This window comes from Thunnus albacares, chromosome 16 (assembly GCF_914725855.1).
Source record: "Thunnus albacares chromosome 16, fThuAlb1.1, whole genome shotgun sequence".
In the NCBI taxonomy this organism is placed as follows: domain Eukaryota; kingdom Metazoa; phylum Chordata; class Actinopteri; order Scombriformes; family Scombridae; genus Thunnus; species Thunnus albacares.
Window position 1 is genome coordinate 13,045,409 of NC_058121.1, and position 20,307 is coordinate 13,065,715.

Genomic DNA, 20,307 nt, shown 5'->3' on the forward strand with positions numbered 1-20,307 from the left:
CTGATAGATATCATCAACAATATGAAAATAATGATAATAGTTTTGATTTGAAAAAATATACACATATACATATACACGCATTATTTATATATACATACATATATATATATAAATATATATACATATTAATAATAAAAAAAAGAAAAAAGAAGATAAAAACTGTGTGTGTACATACAGTATGTCTGTGTGTGGTAATATGTGCTTTATAACAGTTTGCCGGGGAGGTGTGTGTGTGTGTGTGTGTCACTGTTCCTCAGAGTGTGGCAGGTAAAGACATACTCTGCTGTATTTGAATTTGGGGAAATATTTTGTTGGGACTGGCTGAAATTTTATGCATTCTGCTATAAAGTGCAGCTCTGTCTCAACTTGGTCTTCCTTGCACAACTTGGCAGAACCGCTCCTCCATGGGGAGCCATGATCTATTTTATTGTATCAGCCTGTCTGGATGGGCAGGCTGCGCTCACTGAGTCTGTACTTTGTCGAGGTATTTCTTTGCTTAGTGTCAGTCATAGTGGTCAGGTAATGTGCTGTCTTTTTAGGGCCAGATAACAATGCATTTTGATTGACTGTAATTGGTTTGTTCTCAGACTGATCCTGAGGCAGAACAGGGTTAGAAAGTGAACTAAGTGTCAGGACCAGCTGAGTGAGTTTTGCTCAGCTCGTGGCATTGCAGGGCTTTGTAGTGATAGGGGTGGGGGTCACTGTTTTTTAGATGAAACCAATATTTCATTGCTCTTTTTTGAATTTTGATATCGCTGTCTCTCTCTCTCTCTCTTTTCTCGTTGATGTGAGAAATGAAATGAGTCAGGAAGGCGTCAGCAAAGCCTAACTGTATTTTTAACATTATCATATGAAGAGAAACCTCCTCCCTTCTTCTTAGTAATGCCCCCCCCCCCCCCTCATGGCAGGGTTATCCTGCTCTTATCTATCTGATGTTTTGAAATATCACAAATTCATGTTATCTAAAGTTTCTGTTCATTCTATCCTCTTTAGTGAATCATCATATATGCCTATTTGATCAAGCTAGACTTAATTGTTTTGGCTTAAATTTCTTCTTCTGACAGTAACTGTTTCCACCAGCCATGATAAATGAGCCCTTGATTGCATCACACATTCTCATACAATGAAGTAATCATGATAAGTGATTTCTCAGTGAAAGCCAGGTTATTATGATTAAATACAGAGCATTTAATGCAACTTTGGAGACGCCTGAAAGCCTTTTCTTAGGCCTCAAACACTATTTGGATAAACTCTGACACGTAACTTAATCACAACCCTGTAAGGACTTCAATTTTTGCTTTACCATTGATGTGTACAGAATCAGCCTTGAAGCACGGCTGCTTGCTCTGTTGTAAATATATGGTCCTTAAGTAACATCCATCAATGTAACAGCTGGCCTCTGACATCATGGAGCACTATGTGCTCTGAGGTGTTACCCCTGTCAGGATCAACCTTTTGAAGGCCAACAAATATGTATGCCTGGTGTTTACAACTTAAGCACAGTGATAATGAGCTGCTGAGTTCATAAACATCACAAGGTCATGTTTAATATCTCAAAAACAACACGCTGCAGCCTAACTGACTTCCTGTCTATAATTTTTTCCCATTCAGCTACTAAGGCTGCAATATTTTCAATTTTTGCTAATTTGCTAATTATTTTCTCAATTAATCATTTACACCAGAAAATAGTGAGAAATGGTCAAAGTGACATCTTCAAATTGCTTATTTTGTCCAAAAATATTTCAGTTTACTGCAATTAGAGACAAGGAAAAGCAGCAAATCCTCACACTTGAGAAGGTGAAACCATGAAATGTTTGGTGTGACTTAAATGATTATTAGTTGACGGCAATTAATGTTCTGTTGATCAGCTGGTCAATTAATCAACTAATCATTTCAGCTCTGCCTAAAACACAGAAACCTGACTGATATAAACATGAAAGTATGGCCTGAGTTGTGCCTGTTTGTGTATGCACATGTGTGTAACAGTACACGTTAGTCTTCAAGCCAGGGTGAATCAACCTTGTTTTGACCCTTGATGCCACATGAGTGTGTGCATTTGAATCCAAGTATTTCCTTTGTGGTTAGTTTTAATGAGCCACAGATGCAATTAAGTACTATGGTCTTCACCACATTGTTGGTATGGGATCCCTGCCTTCTCACTCTTCTATGTACCGCCAGAGATTATGCAAGACTTCCCAAAAGCTACAGGAGAATTCATGACACAGAAACCCTCTTGAACTTCAAGCCAACCTCCCAGTGCCCTTGTTTCTACAAGTGTTCCTATTGGATTCTGTGATTAATGATTGATACGTGGAGTAGGCTGTATTGACTTGTCTTGGCTGGATTCAGAAGGACTACCACTACAGACTGTGACAGTGTTTGCTTTTGCCATCGCACTGACTCACCATCTGCTCCATTTCGTCAGATGGGAAATAATCAAACAGCAGAGGCATAATTGAACTAGGTCATTCATGCAGACTGACAGTAGCAATTTATAAATGTAACCTCAAAGTGAACAGCAGGTCAGCTTCAACATTTGAACATCAGCCAATAATTTACATATTTTCTAATGAGACTCTGGCTTGAATACCATAAATAAACACAAGAAACGTATCAGGTCGTTTTAAAACATACAACAATTTTGATTTATGGTGCAAACAGATGTTGCCATTAATCAAACAGTGCAAGTGGAGTTGATGTCTTACACATGTATGCAAGGCTGGGGTGTTAGAGGCTACAAACTGCAATTGTGCTACTACTGTAATCTGAAAACCTCAAATACACAAAGTCACAAGTAAGTCATTGATTCAGTAACTCAAGATTGAATTAGGGTTTGGTTCTGAAGCTCTAAAATAAATCTGCTCAAGCTTCTTTCTTCCACACCATACACTACTGTGTATACATAATATATAGGCTACCAGAGAACTAAATCCAGTGCGTTTAGTCGACAGCTGCTTGATGACCCCTGGAGTTTGATTCATTTGTCGAAGGGCTGTGTTTTTCTGTTGACTGCTTACTGTGAGAAAGCTGATAAAACTATGTGTCAAGTGGTCATCATGGATGACAAAGCTGCTTATCCTTGTTGAGAGGCGAACGCTTGTTTTTGGACATGTCCTGTTCTGCTCTGTGGTTTGTTGAGGGTGTGGAGAGGAAAGACGCCTGAGGAGATTTGTTTTACAGCCTCCGAACCCAAACTCTAATTCAGTCTGAAGTTCGTAGATTCTTGGGTTTTGGGTTTATTCTGGGTTTGAGTTAGATGCATATGTGTGCATATCTCTTTTGTTCAGACCTTGTGAACTTTGTGTGTGCGTGTGTGTGCGTGTGTAGTATTTTGGGCCCCAGCCGAAAGCAAACACACGCTAACCTTCACCTGCTCCTGTCACAACTGGCTATTTCCCACCGATAGGTTTGTCCAAGTCTCAGTGTATCTCCCGCCAGGAAAAAAAGCCTTTATTCTACTGAGCAGACTAACCCATTTCAGTCCAGTTTAGTCTAGTTTTTCGTTGTGTGTTTTGAAACCTACTTTATCAGAGGAGCTGATGTTTGTTTACAGTACCTGCAAGTACCCTGCACACTTTATCTTGGGGTTTCTAAACCTAAGAAGAGACTGTGTAATCTGTGAACTCAACCTCACATCTTTTTATAGTCTATATAATCACTCATGTGCACACCTTTTGTGCAAGCCACTGCTGGGTTTACACTTTTCTTCTTGTAGCTGAGGTGTTCATTCTTGTCACCCTAGTCTGACACCATTTTTCCCTCTTTATTCCCAGGAAGCTCAGGCTATAACACTTTTTTTTCCTACTGAGTATGAATGACAACAGATCTATCTACTGGCTATAAATACTACTCAAAAATCCAAATTTCTGACACATTCTGTGTTAAGTTTGAGTTGTATAATTGGTTGGATGACTAATTTGAGCCATATTATATCATGGTTAAGATGTTTCTGCCAATATGATCAATGTTTTCCATCATCGCTATCACACTTCCAAGCATAAATGGTATTCAGTCAATCTGTGGAGTCAATGGCAGGCCTCTGCGTGGCCTCTGTTTGACCTGTGCTGACATCTGTGCATTGCTAAATAAGAAGAAGCCAATGGATCAAGTTTACATGACCTCTGCTCTCTGGACCCTATTTTGGCATGCAGGAGAGGAGAGGAGAGCAGAGGAGAGGAGAGAGGCTCACACGAACGCATTCCATGTGGCTACAGATTTCGGCCAAATCATTGCAATATGTGAAACGCCGTCTACAGAGGGAGAAAAAAAAATCTTCCATCTGAAAAAAGCCACAACAGAGAGCCTGTTTTTGAACTGTTTCATGTATGATGTGTCGGTTTTTCAAAGGGAAAGTTGAATTGCTCTTGTGTGCTGCCAAACACGATCATGTATACTCCCTATAGCACAATTACACAAACAGCTTGAGGTTTGAAATATTTCCACATGTGTTGTTTGTCTGCTATATATGATCATTTCTCTATCTACTGTCAGTGGTACTGGGTTCATTCTTTCCTCATTTTTTCATTGCTTCCTTTACCAATACTACCAAACTCATACTAAATTGTAATCCAATCAATATGGAGGTGATAAGTGTTCATAACTCACCACTGGGTGGCAGTAGAGATTGTTGTTGGCATATTTCTTCCCAGACGTTACTGATGTAGATTAGATTGATTCTTTGTAATTGTTTAAACTAAAGTAGTTCAGTTTTTAATCCCAGAAAAGTAAAGTACATGCAGGATCAAATGCTCTTAAAAAATTACTGTTTTCTGAAGCTTGTTACTTAAAAACGGAAAATTCTGCAAATCTGGCACATGTCAAGCAGGTAAATAAAATAATAAAGAAATCTAAAAAATGTCTCGACTTGCCAGGTTTTGTTTTGTCCCAAGCTTTATCTCATAACTGTTTATAATTCCCATTGTGATAAGATTTACCAACAATAGTAATGTATAAATCACAAACCAACCTTTCAACTAGACTGTGACTGAGAATTAGCTTGATTGACTGATGGATTGATTAATAGAGCAATTAACTACTGAACATGTTGCCACAATAAATCCATTATAGCCAAACACACCAGTCTTATTCAGTTCTTTAACCTCATTATGGCTGCATTTACCACCATATTGTTCATTTTAGTGCCTATACAACATTGTGTATTCTAGACCTACTTCTTGTATGCATGAAAACAAAGCACAGCTAATATGTAAAACCTTCCATATCTCCCCCCACCAAAATGTTACCCTCACAAATTCTTGTTCTACATCGGAAACAAATTAATTGTGAAATTAATACTACGTGAGCATCAGAAAGAGGTGAGTTGCAATTTTGCATGAAAGTCAGAACCATGAACAGCTCACAGTGGGAATTTGAAGGATGCTTATTTACAATCTGAAGGGGGCAGTAAAGAGCTACATATAAACCCATATACAAGTTTGTCATAGGTTCTGAACAGCATAGAGAAAGCAGCTTTATCGTTATCCTCCACTTTCTTTGTTCTAGCTCTGTCAGGATGCTCTGTGAAGCCAGGAAAATCCTAATTTCCATCCCACGAGCTGTGCTTTTCTCTATCCAAAAATAATACGCTTTGGCAGTCCTGATAAATGATGTGTGTTCTCTCCTTTGGTCTAAAATATCAATAACATATTTAATAAATAGGAGCACTAGGAGGGGGCTCTGATTATTTATTTGTTTATAAATAACAGCAGATTTAGCGGTCTTTGGAGGAAAATCAATGACAAAGTTAATGAAGTGACTTTAGAGGAGAATGTGGCCAGAATTGGCTTACAAATTAATTGCCAGGGAAATTAAGGAACAGAAGTTAGTTTCAGCAAGTTGCCAGAGATTTTAAGACCTGACTGAAATAAATTAAGGGAAGGAGTCCGTACTAGACCTAAGCTGAGAGTAATGATTTGATTTCTTAGGTATTGTAGGTGAGATCTGCTTCCAAAATCAATGAAACCATGATTGAATCTATCTAAACAATCCTTGCAATAAAACATCTGTGTGACAAATCATCACATTTTTATCAAAAGTTGTCCTGTGTGTCCTCAAAAAAAATATCTCAGGCGCCCTTTAATTTGTGGAGACCTTTACACTCTTAAAAATATCATTTTCATACATTTTGCAGCAAAACAAATTGCTTGATTTAAGCATGAATGCAAGTTGATCCATTCTGCAAATCCAGGCTGTGCAGTCGTGCTTTGTGAGAGAGCCAACTCAACAGATGCTGAGAGAGACCTGCATGGGCCCGTGGTGGAGCAACATGCCCTGCCCAAGTCTAGAGTTACACAGTAACCCGAGATTCAGCGGGGCGGGAGAGGCAACCCAAGGGAGGGAGCAGAGCAACATGGGGGTGTGTGTGTGTGTGATGTGAGCCAGATAGAAAGAAATAGAAAGCAAATTAAAGGGGCGTGTGTGTTTGGGGAAAGGGAGACTTGAGAGTGTGAGGAGGCAGTTCCCAAACTTTTCAAAGAGAGCGGCACACATTGTACTTGTGAATCTGTTTGCAGAGCACACACACACACACACACACATATATACACACACTGACATGCACACAGTCATTCAGAGCAAGATGCACGCACACATGTGTGTGTTGGTTCATGAGCAGAGGTGTTCTTGACATGTCCCTGTTACATTAACTTACCTCTCTTAAGCTAATGGTGGACTTTGGACCTGCAGCAAAGGGGACGCTGGACGAGAAGAGAAGAAAAGAGCAGAGAAGAGAAGAGAAGACAAGAGAAGAGAAGAGAGGAAAATTCTTGGAAGGACAGGAAGAATGGGATAGAAAAAAGCAATGAGCAGGCTAAACTGTCCATTTGAGGAGATGGACTGAAGAAACCAAAGGAACAGAAAGGACATAATAATGAACTGCAGGCAGCTGTGGATGGACATGTGCAGAGAGCGACTCACCCAGGGACTGCTGTTGCGTTTGGGCATTCTGCTCACTGCTGTGTGTGTGAGCATTCATGTTTACCTGGAGGCAGGTTGGCGGGGCACACCTGCACCCCTGGCTGTGGGACATCCCATCCGCTCTTGTCACAACTGTGGCCAACAAAGCAGAAGCAAACGGGTCTCTGCAGAGCCAGGGGCACAGGGAAGGAGCATTAAAAGGAGAATCTCCTATGTTCGCATGCTGAAGAAGGACAGCCCAGCTGAGAAGAGAGATGGAGACAAAGAGGACCCCTCACTACCGTGCTGCCCACCTCTACTCTCGCAAAAAAAGGTATGTTTCACTTTAATATCCTATCAACTTCTGAGTTCTTAATTGTTGCGATTAAGATTCTTGTTAGGTTATCTGATGCTAAATCAGTGCTGTGGGAGACAGAGCGGCTCAGTAAAGAGCTTTCCCTCCATCTCTGTGAGTCACTGGGTTAAAGCTCAGTAATCCCAGGAGGGTGATGAAGGAAGAGCAGAGTGCAGAATCAGTGCATGTTCAATGAGTGCCTCTGAAATGCTTTGAAGTTGAAAAAGAGAGTTTGTCGCCAGGGTTTCTGATGAGACAAAGCTGCATTTTTTTTTTCTTTTTGATAGATGCATACAGTTTAAACAGGTGCAGATTTAACACAAACTACAAACACACACACACTCCCCTCTTGCTGTCTGTGCATCAGTGCAAATCTATAGAGTCAACTATAACAAAGGACCATTCAGACACACACCCACCCACATACATGCCCACATGATCCAGGGCTTGAACCTTGACCTGTGAAGGGTGTGTTAAAGAACCCGCTTAACAAAACTCCCACTTCCCTCTTTTTCTCTGTCTCTTTATGCCTTTTATTTTTTTTCCCCCTTTGACACATCCCTGCTCTTTGCTCTTGCCTTTATTTTGTCATTCGATCTCTCCATCTATCCATCTCCCTTTTGTTCCCTTCCACTGCCCTTTTTCCTCAACCCTCCCACCACCATAACATACACACATACTCAAAAACACACACACCAAATGCACCTTTCTCTATTCCTGCCTTCCTCCCTTTCCCAGCCTCCTGTTTTCTTCCTCTCTATTGTATTTCCTCTTTTTGTCTCCTTAGGATGAAAAAAAAAATGCTCGTTCGCTTTTGTCTTTGAATCTTTAATGACTTAAACCAACGAGAGACCAAGAAGCAACAGTGCTGAGTTTTAAATGCCATGAATATCACTGCAGGGCTATTATGCCACACTGAGAGATGGGCATTTGTGCACCATCAATATTACAAACCACCATATGCTCACTTTCCCAGCCTCTTAACTCAAAATTTGTCATATAAGATGTCCTGGAGGGGCCCTGATGAAATTTCTGTGTCATGTGCTGCTGTCGTTTAGTTCTCTCTCTCTCTCTCTCTCTCTCCTTCATTCTTTCTTTCTACACTTCTTCTCGCTTTTCCTCCATTAAGGCTCTCATCTCAAAGATCACTGTTGCTCTTTTGCTCTGTCATGTTAACTTGTCCTGTTCTTCACGCTCTCATCCATCCTTTTGCTTTTTCATCCCTCTCTGTCTGTCTCAATTTTAAACTTCAGACTCGTCTCCCACTTCTAACCCATATTTCTCTCAGTTTTTCTGCCTTCTTTTTTTACTTCTCTTTCCCTCTCTCTCTTTCCTGCTCTCTCTCCGGCTCCCTGCGTTCTCCTCTCGGCACATACTCATGCATAGCAGATGAAATAATGGGCTGGAAAAGCAGGACTATTGCTCTGCAAGGAAGATGACAAGAACGCCTCCAGTGACCTTGATGAATAGCAATGGATGGATGGATTATGAAAGAGAACATCCATAAAGAAGTTCAGTTATCAGTCAGCAAGATAAAAAAAAATGGCTTCATAGCCAATGGCCTGCACAGGCTGGGGGACATTAGCTTTAAAAGCTCATTTCCGGGGAAACTTGTTATAGTGTATATATTTCAATAAAAGTGCTCATTCATTTCAGAATTTCTGGATTCTATCAGCTGGTTTTTGTTAAGAATTACAGGGGTGTGCCCGAATACAACGGTGTGCTGTCTCTGTGTTATGGGTGTATAAATAGGTAGAGGTCTATCTGCAATGAGGTGATGAGTAAAGTTTTAGACTCCAGTTCGAGACCCGTGTGGGGACCTCCTTCATACGGTAGTTTATTCATGAACATTTATTGTAACACTTTAATTTTTTTAAATTAAAATCGTAATAAAAACAAAAACAGGATTTGTAAGCCTCTTTCCACTTTTATTCAAATGCAAATACAAATAATTTTGCTGCCTCAACAAATACAGATACAAATACAAATACTAGGCCCTCTGCACATCCCTATTAAGAATAATTGGTATTTTTTTATTCACTGAGCTACAGGCCAAACGTGATCATGCAATTAATGGTGTGAAAACTAGATGTAAGTCAATTTTTGAAATTGTCTGTAATTATCACCTACAGTATCTTACAGTATTGGTATTTCTTCTACCTTGCCATGAGGTCTGGCATGTTAGCTGTAGCTTTTAGATGTTGGGCTGTTTCTGCTGTCACCAGAGCTAGAGTAAGCTTGATGTTCCTATGGAAATAAACAGAAACTGTTAGCTGCACCTCACTTTCATCTCTTTATGAGCTGCTGTGAATCTGAGTCAAACCAGTGAAATGCTTTGTAACCGTCAGGTCTACGTTTACAGCAAACAGATATTTGTGCAAATGCTGCCACACTGTCACCTTCCCAAGAGTCAATTCTTCTTTCATTCATCTACATCTGTTTAGATTGTGAGCATGAATGATGAGGTAAGGATTGTCCTCAGTAGGTTCAGTAAAGGTGAAAATTTTGAACACACCTGCATTTATAGACAAATATTGATAAAATAGAACAACTTAACCCCTAATTAGATCATTAATTAAATGTACACAAGGACAGATATTTTAAATCATAATCCCTTAATGGTGAACAAAAAATTATGATCAATGTACTGTAAATACCACAACTGTATTTCACATGACACAAGTATGCCATGTTGTTCAGCAGCTTGTCCATGGCTCTGGGAAAAAAGCTGTTTCTCAGCCTTTTGGTTCATGTGTGTATGGTTCTGAGCCTGCCTGAGGGAAGGGTGGTGAACAGGGGGTGCCTGGGGTGTGAGGGGTCTCTCATGATGTTAGAGGCCTGTTTGCAAAGACGGCTCAAGTGGATGTCTCTCAGGTTTGAGAGTGGGGAGCTGACGATCCACTAAGCAGTTTTGACTATCCACTGCAGGTCTTTCCTGTCTGCCGCAGTACAACTAGAGTACCAGACTATACAGCAGTGTATCAGGATGCTCTTAATTGTGCAGCAGTAGAAGTTGATTGGCAGTTTTTGGGAGAGTCTTTTTTTCTGAGGACCTCAGGGTCTTCAGGGTCCTCAGAAAAAAGAGGTGCTGCAGGGCCTTCTTGACCAGGTGGGAGGTGTTCAGGCTCCAGGTCAGGTCCTCAGATATTTCGACTCCCAGGAACTTGAAACTAGCAACCTGCTCAACCTCCTCCCCACAGTCCAGTGTGGTGTGTTTTTGTTGTTTTTTCTGAAGTCAATGACGATTTCCTTAGTATTTTTATGTTGAGGGTCAGGTTGTTGTCCTAGGCTGTTTCATTATTATTGGACATCAGACCCATTATATTCATGTCATCTGCAAATTTGATTGACATGTCGGAGCCGTGGGTGGGAGCGCAGTCGTAGGTGAAGAGGGACTAGAGGAGTGGACTGAGGATGCATCCTTGTAAGTTGCCGGTGTTGAGGATGATGGTGGATGAGGTGTGATTGTCCTTGATCCACAGACAGAAAGGGTTTCTAAACCTAGTGTCTGCAATTTGTTGACCAGTTCATTCACACTGTTGGAGTTGAATGCCGAGCTGAAGTGAATGGACAGCATCCTGACATTGGTGTTGGAGTTTTCTAGGTGGGTGAGAGCTTCATAAATTTCATACACTGTTGTGGAAGATTGAGCTGATGGTGAGGGATTTTCATTGTATTTAAAGTGGGAAATAATAAATATACTGTAATCCATCTGTATGATGAAGGCAAACACCACTTGTACCAGTTAGAGACACTCTCTACTCTATTACTGAGAAACGTTGGTTGGGTTTGTTGCCTGGCATTATATTTGTATCCCAATCCTGAATGAAACACAATTATTAACTCCATACCTGTCTGGCTGACAGTGTCAATACCATCAGACTTCATCACGTCAGTAAAGAATATTTTGATGACATTTTTACTGTATATCAGCATCTACAAGGTGACAGCTTCTCAAACACAACACCAGCTGCTCTGTCATCTTGGCTGCTGTTTGAAAATGCTGAAAGTTTTAACTTTGAGGCATTCTCTGAGCAAAATGAAGTGAGAAATCACTTAGAAAAGTTATTTCCAAAACTCATCCCAGAAGCTATAGTGAAGACAGATGACAAGACAAACTGTTGCTGACAAATTCTGTCTCCGTTAATAAACTGTGTGTGTGTGTTTGTGTGTGTGTGTGAGAGAGAGAGAGAGAGAGAGAGAGAGAGAGAGAGAGAGAGAGAGAGAGAGAGAGAGAGAGAGAGAGAGAGAGAGAGAGAGAGAGAGAGAGAGCTTAAGGGTTTGTTTTAGTAATAACCAATCTAAAGGAAATCTAATCTCTCAGCTGTCATCCACATAAATACACTCACAGGCTTCCTCTTTAATCATTTACCTTTTGCAGGCTTTCTTCCCCGCTGTGAAAAGCAGAGAGGGATGAGGTGGTAAATTATAGACAGACATAAAAAGTGTGTTAGCCCAGACAACAGCAGCAGGGATGAAGGGAGAGGGAGATGGAGAGAAAGACAGAGGGAGGAAGACAGATAGACAGAAAGAGAGCAGACACAGCATGCAGTGATGACTCAGCCTCCTGACTTTAACACAGTAATAAACAGACTTCAGCCCTGAAGTCACAGTGACGCACACAAACATACACAAACGCACACACACACAATACATATACACTCCAACGCATTTCTATCTCTATAGCTGAAAGCTACTAAAAGCTTTGAAAAAGACAAATAGCTGCAAGTGGCTCAAAAAGTCACCCGGAGATGACGCAGCATGCTCATTTGCATAACTGTGCTTCTTATACCAATTCTGCTCTCACCCACTGCCACCGGTGGGAGAGGAAGTGCTATTATTATACCTGTTTGTGTAAGAGAAGCAGGAGCCATTAGTTTATACCCTGATTTTCTATTCTATTTTTCTATTTGGACAGCACTTTACTTCCATATACTCTGGGTCTGTATATACAGATGTCTCTCTGTAATGGATAAAGGATGCACTTGGTTGCTTTTCAATTTTTATTTTCCTGGTACAAGGTTTTGTGTTTTTTTCTTAGCAACATTAGCGTCGTCAAGAGATGGCAATGTCAATGGTCGGTCAGTCCACCACTTTTGTTTCAGACTGAAATATCTGAACAATTTTCAGATGGACTGACATGACATTTTGTACAAACAGTCATGGTCCCCAGATGATGAATCCTGATGACTTTGGTGACTTTTTCTCTACTGCCAGGGTGAGGTTCACATTTGTGGTTCACAAATGGTTCATTTGTGCTGTGAAGTATCTCAACAAATGTTGACATTCATGGTCTTTGTAAACTTTGTGGACTTCCTAACTTTTCATCTAATGCTATCATCAGGTCAAAACTTCAATTTGACAATGAGCATTACAGCTTCAGCAGATCTTTTTTTTTTTTTTTTTTTTTTTTTAAAATTTATTTATTTAAAAGACACTTTACAAGAGTTAAAATGATCAATAGTCTTGCTCCTTATCTTAACCAAGGGTCTGAGAATAACAGGTATTTTAGAGATTCTGATGCTCTCTGAGACAAACTAATTGATGATTGTGGGCTTCTCTATATAAATAGACAGACTTCACTTCACCTCACTGAGGACCATTATCCCAGAATCTTTGATTTGTTTTTACATGTTATGCAAGTTCCAATTTCCTTCCAATTTAGCAAGTATTCAGTTGTATTATGAACATATTTGTGAGTCTACTTGAAAGCTAAGAAAACAGTTATTAGATTGTTGAGGGGAAAAAGGCAAATGTAAGAGACAATAGCTTTTATATATTTATATATTTGTGTGTAGATATGTTTTTACGAAACATGGCTTGCACTCAGTTATTTAAACAAAAAATTGGCAAATACAGAAAGAAAAGGAAGCCAGCAGAGAATTGCAACAAGCGTCTCATTACTCCTCAGAAAAAAAGCAACTTCGAAGTCTACAACTTTCCTACGCTTTGACAATATAGTCCTGGAAGAGGCACCAAGTTTCCCATCAGTCCAGTTGCTTCCTGTCAAAAAAGAGAATATTGATATTCCCTGCTGCTTTTATTTGCTAGTGCATAGACAATTGATTTCAGTTTCTTTTCTCTTACTTTATAACAGTATAATTGATTCTTTCAGTGGATGAGTCTTTCACTTCATCCATCATTTAATATTTTAAGATGCTTTGTTCAGGAGGAAGAAAAACAAATATCTCCAAATTAATGGAGAAATTATTTATTCATGCTAAACTTCTTCACATTAATCCTTTAACTCTTCCACTGCATAGCTCCCTCTAATCATTTCTGCCTGCCTCCCATTTCACAGTGATGATATTCTAAGTGTGTGAGCGCTGCAGTGCTTTTCTGCAAGAACTATATCCCAGTGTCTGAGATTTCTCCCATATAGGCCAGCTGTCATTCACGTGTCACACACACTCAAACTCACATTCCATATGCAGGCAGCACATAGATCATAACAGAGAAGCAACGTGGAACCATGGATCCTTTCAGACAGGCCTCACAGTTTTGGAATATTTTATAACATGAAACCCGATGACAACCCGCTGAAATGATCATGCAGTGATGTCGAGATGGCAGAAAGGCAATCTTTGCAATCCCCTGCAATCAAATCACTGATCTTTTAACTTATCTGAAGAAAATTGCATCCACTGATGAATTATGCGACTTGTTCGAAGCCCTGAATTTAAATAAATCAGTAAACTCCTGTATTGTAAGACAGAAAACACATTCAGAATCACAAATTGCAGTATGCGTGGTTCAGCTAATCTAAAGCAATGATACCTGTCTCCTAGCACTGCACAAGACAGTCCCAATCATCTCCCCCGGTTGCCATAGAAAAGCTCAAGTTTTTGAACTAAGTTCCTTTTTCTTGTTTTTGTGTGTATCCTCTTGCCCATTTCTGCTTTTAGTATTTATTTTTGTCTCTGATCTGAGTTTTATTAGTTCAGTCTTTTGATATTATGGACCAAGCTACAACCAAAAGCATTTCACTGCGGAATGTATTTGATGTGTATATGACAAATAAAAACCTTGATCCTTGAACCTTGAAAGTGGCTGTGCGCTGATCTATCAGAGGCAGGACGGTTAACCAGGCGTACGTTTGCCAAACCAACAAGTTTGTCCTCATCCTTCAAGTCTTTTCTTGTGTAAAACCTGGAAATACTATTTGAAAACACCTAACATTAAGCATAAGTCCCATCTTTGTGTTGTTTATCCAAGTAAGTTGTCAAGTGCGGCATTTTGTTCGCCTCATTCTTCTGCGCCAAGCCATAATATGCTCATTACCCACTGATGCTGGAGGGTGTAAAAAGAGCCACTGGTACTTCTTGATGGTTGGTGAGACCCGCAGTCACAGCGGGTGTCGACCCCCCCCCCAACGGCCACAAGGAGCAACAATTCCATACTCGAAAACAAACGACAAGTGACATAAATCTGAGATGTATGCTTTATCAGAAGTTTTCAAAACAGTATTTTTCAGGTTTACAAGAGAAAAGACTTCAACGATTAACAACTAACAACGATGATTTGACGACTAACTGGTTGGTTTGGCAAATGTACATCTAGTTCCAATAAAGAGCAGAGCAGCACACAGCCACTTCATTTTATGGGAACCATGCGGTGGATGAGATGCCTGTCTCCTTTAATACATACTAGCACTTCAAAACCATCAGTTCTGTTTATTACTCTGTTGATGTTGGCAACAATGGCAGTGCTTCTATTTGTTTATAGACAGCCTAGACAAAAATCTAGTGGAGAGGAATTAAATAAACACAGTACAACCTTTTGAGCTCACTATAATTCACTCTGTTTGAGTAAATTTGAGTAACAAATAGAATACTTTTGATTAAGTTAATTGATTCCACCAAAAGAAAAAAGAAAAACCAATAAGCCAAAACCGCCTGCACTTTAATTCAAATGATTTATTTTAATTAGATGGGACACAAGTTCATTTTGCTGCAAGGCAAGTATTAATTACTTTTGTTCAAATAGGTATTAGCGTGATACCAAATGAATACTTTGCTCCTGAACGTTGATTAGTTCAGTGTTGGGCTAGAGTGGGAACAGAAAAGACCACTTTGTGCTGTCTGTACCAACCACCACCAGCCAGCCGGTGGAATTTCTAATGCAGAAACCCAGTGACCTTGGTCGTGTCTTGGAAAGCTGAAAGACCTCGGCTCAGCTGAGGGAGAGACTGTTAGAAAAGAATGGGAGGGGTTGACTTCTGTAATCCCAAAGGTGTGATTGGAGTCAGTTCTCAGACATCTTTAACCTCCGGCTGGGGCATCTGGGGAACATGGGAGTCACAAGAAATCAACGGCTGAGAAGCTGACATATCACCTGGGTCACACTGCCCTCCCTGTTGTTGAGCTACAAATTTCATCTCCTTCATAGATACTAACTACTCCCATTGGTTTCTATACTTACTGCTTAACCGGCCTCTAACAAAACCAAGATCATTCATGCCCTGTACAAGTGACATTTGTTTAAGCAAAATCGTATGTTTATTCACTTTCTGTTGAAAGGAAGAGAGTTGATAGTGAAGCTTGTCTTAAGTCATAGAATCTCCTAAAATGTAAATATTAAGTAAAAGTGAAATATAAATATGGATAAAAAAGATTGCAGCAGCTAGCAAATAGGAATTTGAATGTACTTTTTCTACTATTCCAGGCATCCATTGGTTTCCATATAATTCTGTAGAGTACAAAAATCAATTCATCCATTCTATCACAGTGAACATCAAGTCTGCATTAATTTCAAGTTACATTCTTGTTGTGAGGCAATGCAAGCAGACTTAAATGACTCTCCATGTCAACTGCATGCCAAAATAATGCAACATTCACATAAAGTAATATAGACTCAGTCATTACTGTAATGGATTACATAAATCAAGCAAGTCTCAAGAGTCTGCTAATTGATTTTTATAAGGTACAGAAATTAATTGAAGCCAATGGATGCCAGGGACAGACAGAAAAATATGTAAAAAAAAAAAAAAAACAATCTGTGTACAACATATTTGAAAATGAGCAAAAATGCAAAGTACACAGGATGAAAAGTCAAGAGTGAAAGAGATAAAAACTAGTATGACCCTGTAAGATTGTCTGCAATTGTGCAAAAACTTGTGCACAACATTCTTTTAGTGTTATTTCATAGGCAACAACAATAGCAGGATAAGCAGTTCATACTGTGGGATCATAAGCACCTCGAAAGCAGCTTATACATAAGGTTAAATAACTCCAAGCATACACAAGATATAGCACACGAGCCCTTTGGTTTCCTACACTTTGGGATCATATCACTGCAGTGACATCACATCACTCCTTTTGCACGCGCCAGCCACCCTGGAGAAGTAAACAGCTCTACAGAGGCACACACAGCTTTGCTTGCTCAATGTGAGATTAGTGTCCAAACAGAAACAGTCCAGGCTGGAATCTGTACCAAGTTATGGAGGGAGGAACAAAGAGACCTTTCAGATAATCAATCATCCTCTCTCTATAAGTTTACAGAAATATGATTAATGACCATGAGCATGGGTTTAAACACTTTTTTAATATGAAAAACAGCTGAGAGTGTATCACTCTGGAGATGACAAGATATTACTACTTTTATTGTGTCATGAGAGGGATCATTATAGGTGCCAAATCATACGCAGTGTTTTAAAACTTTGGCTGTGTAAGAAGTTCATAGCGCGGCGATGAGACCTGAAAGCTTGTGACTGTTAAATGCAACTCTACTAAACAAACCCTTTCTCGAACAAGATGATCAAAACCATATGTAGCAGATGGAGAAACAGACGCCACTCAGTGCATTTTATGCTATTGACTGAATAAACAGAGGGTCTCTTGTGTACGCTAACTGCTATCAGACAAAGACGCCCACCGTAGGGGGAAAAGTCGGTGTCAAACTGTCAAGTCCAGAGTCTCGATCGCACAATACTCCCCTCACACATGGACGCCTTGTCTGGAACATTCCAGAAAGTTCTCAGCCTCCCTCCCAGCTGATATGAATGAGTGCATTGACTGGGACGCCTTTGCTCCCATCTTTGCCCCTCGCCTCCATCACACATCCATGTATGCATACATTCTCACAGACCATGAATATCTGCTTCATGCAAATGGCACTTTCTGTGTCACCAAAAAGGTTTGTTTATTTAGCAGAAACCCACATTCCAGTATCATTCGATGTGCACCTTAGCTACTTGTTTCTGGTTACAAAGACAACAGACACACAGCCGCCATCACTTAGCCCCAAAAGCAACAGAGAAGGTCAATGAACCTCAAGAAAAAAACTTTTAAAGGGCTTGTTGTTGCTCTAAGCCCCTTTAGTCACTGTTTAGAAATAACATTTCTGCCTCTCTGTCTCTCACTCTGTCGCTCTGTACATGCAGTATTTATTTCATAACTGATACTGAATGATAATGAGAATGGAAAACATATGGCGAGGAAGGCACAGAGAAGGGAGATGAAATTAGAAACACAAACACAAGCTGAGTGCTTGCGGAGGAGCCACTGCTCAGTAATCATGTTGGCAGGACATTAATCTTGCAAAACAACCATGAATATTGTCAGTTATGCTATAATGCAGCTAGAAAGATACATTGTACTCTCCCTTGCCATCTCTTTCAAGTTTCATATTTCCATATTCATTTATGTATAAGACACAAACACATGAATTGGCGAAAGAAAAGTATGATAACGAGCCGAGAAAGACTATCACAGCCTCTCTTCATGTATCTGTCCACCGCTCTCTCTGTTTTTCAAGATTCATCACAGGAAGTAGGCCTAAGTGTCATATGGTGCCCAGCATGCTCCCTCTGCTCTTCCCAAGTGAACATCAAACACAGATCTCATGTCTGGGATACTGTCCAGAAAGACAGGCGCACATACTGATTTTAGCTGCAAGCCTGCTAACAATAAGATCCCATCTGCCTCTCGAGATGCTCTCCAACAGGGTCGATTCAAATCTGACAACAAAATATCTTCAGCAGTGTCGATAACTTGTTTGTATCCAAGCTGCATCTTCGGCATGACCATTTCATGTTGCGATGACTTGAGGCGTCTGTATATGCCCACATGCTTTATGAATTCTTGCATGAGTGAAGTTACCATGATCCGACTGGAAGGGGACTGTGTTTCCAAGGCAACAGCCAGTTCCACGGAGATTTAAGTTGATTGTACGTGTCAAGGCAAGTCAAAGGACTCCGGAGAGAACACGCCATCCGTCTGTATGCATGTTTGTATATGTGCTGTATGTGTAAGTGCATATTTGTGTATGTGAAAGAGAGAGAAAGATGATATTTTGTCAGATAGGAGCAGCTCTTATTCATGCTGAGGGAAACTGCAAATGACTGATAGGAATCTATCAAACGGGGCCACACACAGCTGCTTTTAAAACAACTGCAGGCATACCCAATTGGGTATATTTTAAAAGGCTGTTAACAACCACAATTTCCCATTGGTTGTGGCTTTGTATGGAAAAGCTACTGATATATATGTATGTTGTTGTAGTTCTGTCAGCTACTGCGGGATGCAAACCACGTACTTTTAATTATACCTTATTTTAAATGACAGCTGCTATCTGTACAACCGTATTAATGGATTTCTTGCCGTCACACACTCTTGCTGTTGAGTGTATTATTGGCTGCTTTTGTTCACACTTACCATTCAATGTCAGCGCTGGAAAAGGGCAGCAATCACAACAGAGCTGCCTTGATTGCTTTGTGTTCATGTTTTTTTTTTTTTTAATTTGTATGTCAATTTTTCTGAGAGGTTTGTCCTCACTGCTTGCAACTTAAAGGAAATGATCCTGTCCTTGCTATCATTATCTGATAAATGTTTCACACAACTACAATTCATCAACTGTTGTCATCGCAGTCAGTTTGTTAAGTTTTCTGTCAAGCTATGTTATATGAAATACATGGCTGCGAGGATTGATATGGTTCTTTGGGTCCAGTGAAGTATATTGAGGGTATTTTTAGGTGCAAAAAACAGGGAAAAAAACAACTTTTTACTGACAAGACGTTTAAGCACTGTTCACAGATCGGCTTTGATTTTAAGTAGATGGGCAGAAAATGCTGTTGCCATGTAGGCGATGGCACAAATTGCTGAGTGAGAATGGGGCGTATGCTGGCCTTCGATCAGCTTTGATTTACACCACATGGGCAGATAATTCTACAGCCAAGGAGTCTGCAGAGTGAAGAATGAGAGTGTGTGTGCGCTGTAATGTCACACAGCGATGGAAACCCTCAGTGTCAAACAGTATTTAGAGGGTAATTCAACTCCTTTTTTCTAGAATCATGTCAGTCATTTCCATTCTTTCTCTGTCCCTTTCTGCTTCAAACACGCGTACACATGCACACACACGTACACACGCATACAGTCGCTCTGTAAATGCCTCCCAGACATGGGTTTTTTGGATTTCTCCTACGAAGGAGAAACAGAGCAGAGATACAGAGAGAACAATCTCTTCATCCTCTGTCTACACCATCTGTCCTTCAGCTTCCTATTTCTTTCCTTTTCTCTCCATCTCTCTCTCTCTCACACACACACACACACACACTTCAACCCCCCCCTCTTGTATCTCACCACTCCTCCACAGGCTTCCTCCACAGCATCACTCTGTCTTTGTGACTGAGGCTAAACTCCTCTGAGATTACTGCCTTTATTAAAAAGATCAGCGTAATCCTCCGCTTTAATTCTGTTATACCCTCTCCGTCTCTCTCTGTACTCCGGCAGTGAGCTGGGATTGGCCGGTGAGCCGGGCCTGCCAGAGGAATAGAGATGACACTGCAGGAAGTGGAGACAGCTGGGTCTCGTCCGACTGCCAGTCTCCTTATCTCCCAGATTAGTCAGAATGATAGAGCTTAGAACAGCTGATTCTTGGTGATTATCCTGTAGGCATCATACAGTCATGTTGTACTGGAAGCCTACATTATCTTGAAAATATACATTTTTTATTATACTCTTAATATATTAATCCTCAACAGTAACATTTATGTGTCTCCAACTGATGTAAAACAAAACACTCCAAAAGCATTGACTTTCTCTATTCTAAACAAGTAGCCT

The 20,307-nt window shown here is 40.3% G+C and overlaps 1 protein-coding gene across 2 annotated transcripts in view; it reads left to right on the forward strand.

Moving 5' to 3' along the window:
- Positions 1 to 6,436: 6,436 nt before the first annotated feature.
- mettl24 (methyltransferase like 24) overlaps positions 6,437 to 20,307 on the forward strand; it is a 36,178-nt gene continuing 22,307 nt past the window's right edge. For both annotated transcript variants that reach the window (XM_044329935.1, XM_044329934.1), the window contains exon 1: positions 6,437 to 7,228. In XM_044329935.1, coding sequence (XP_044185870.1) covers positions 6,869 to 7,228 — 360 coding nt within the window. In that variant the 5' untranslated portion in view covers positions 6,437 to 6,868. The remainder of the gene's footprint in view (positions 7,229 to 20,307) is intronic.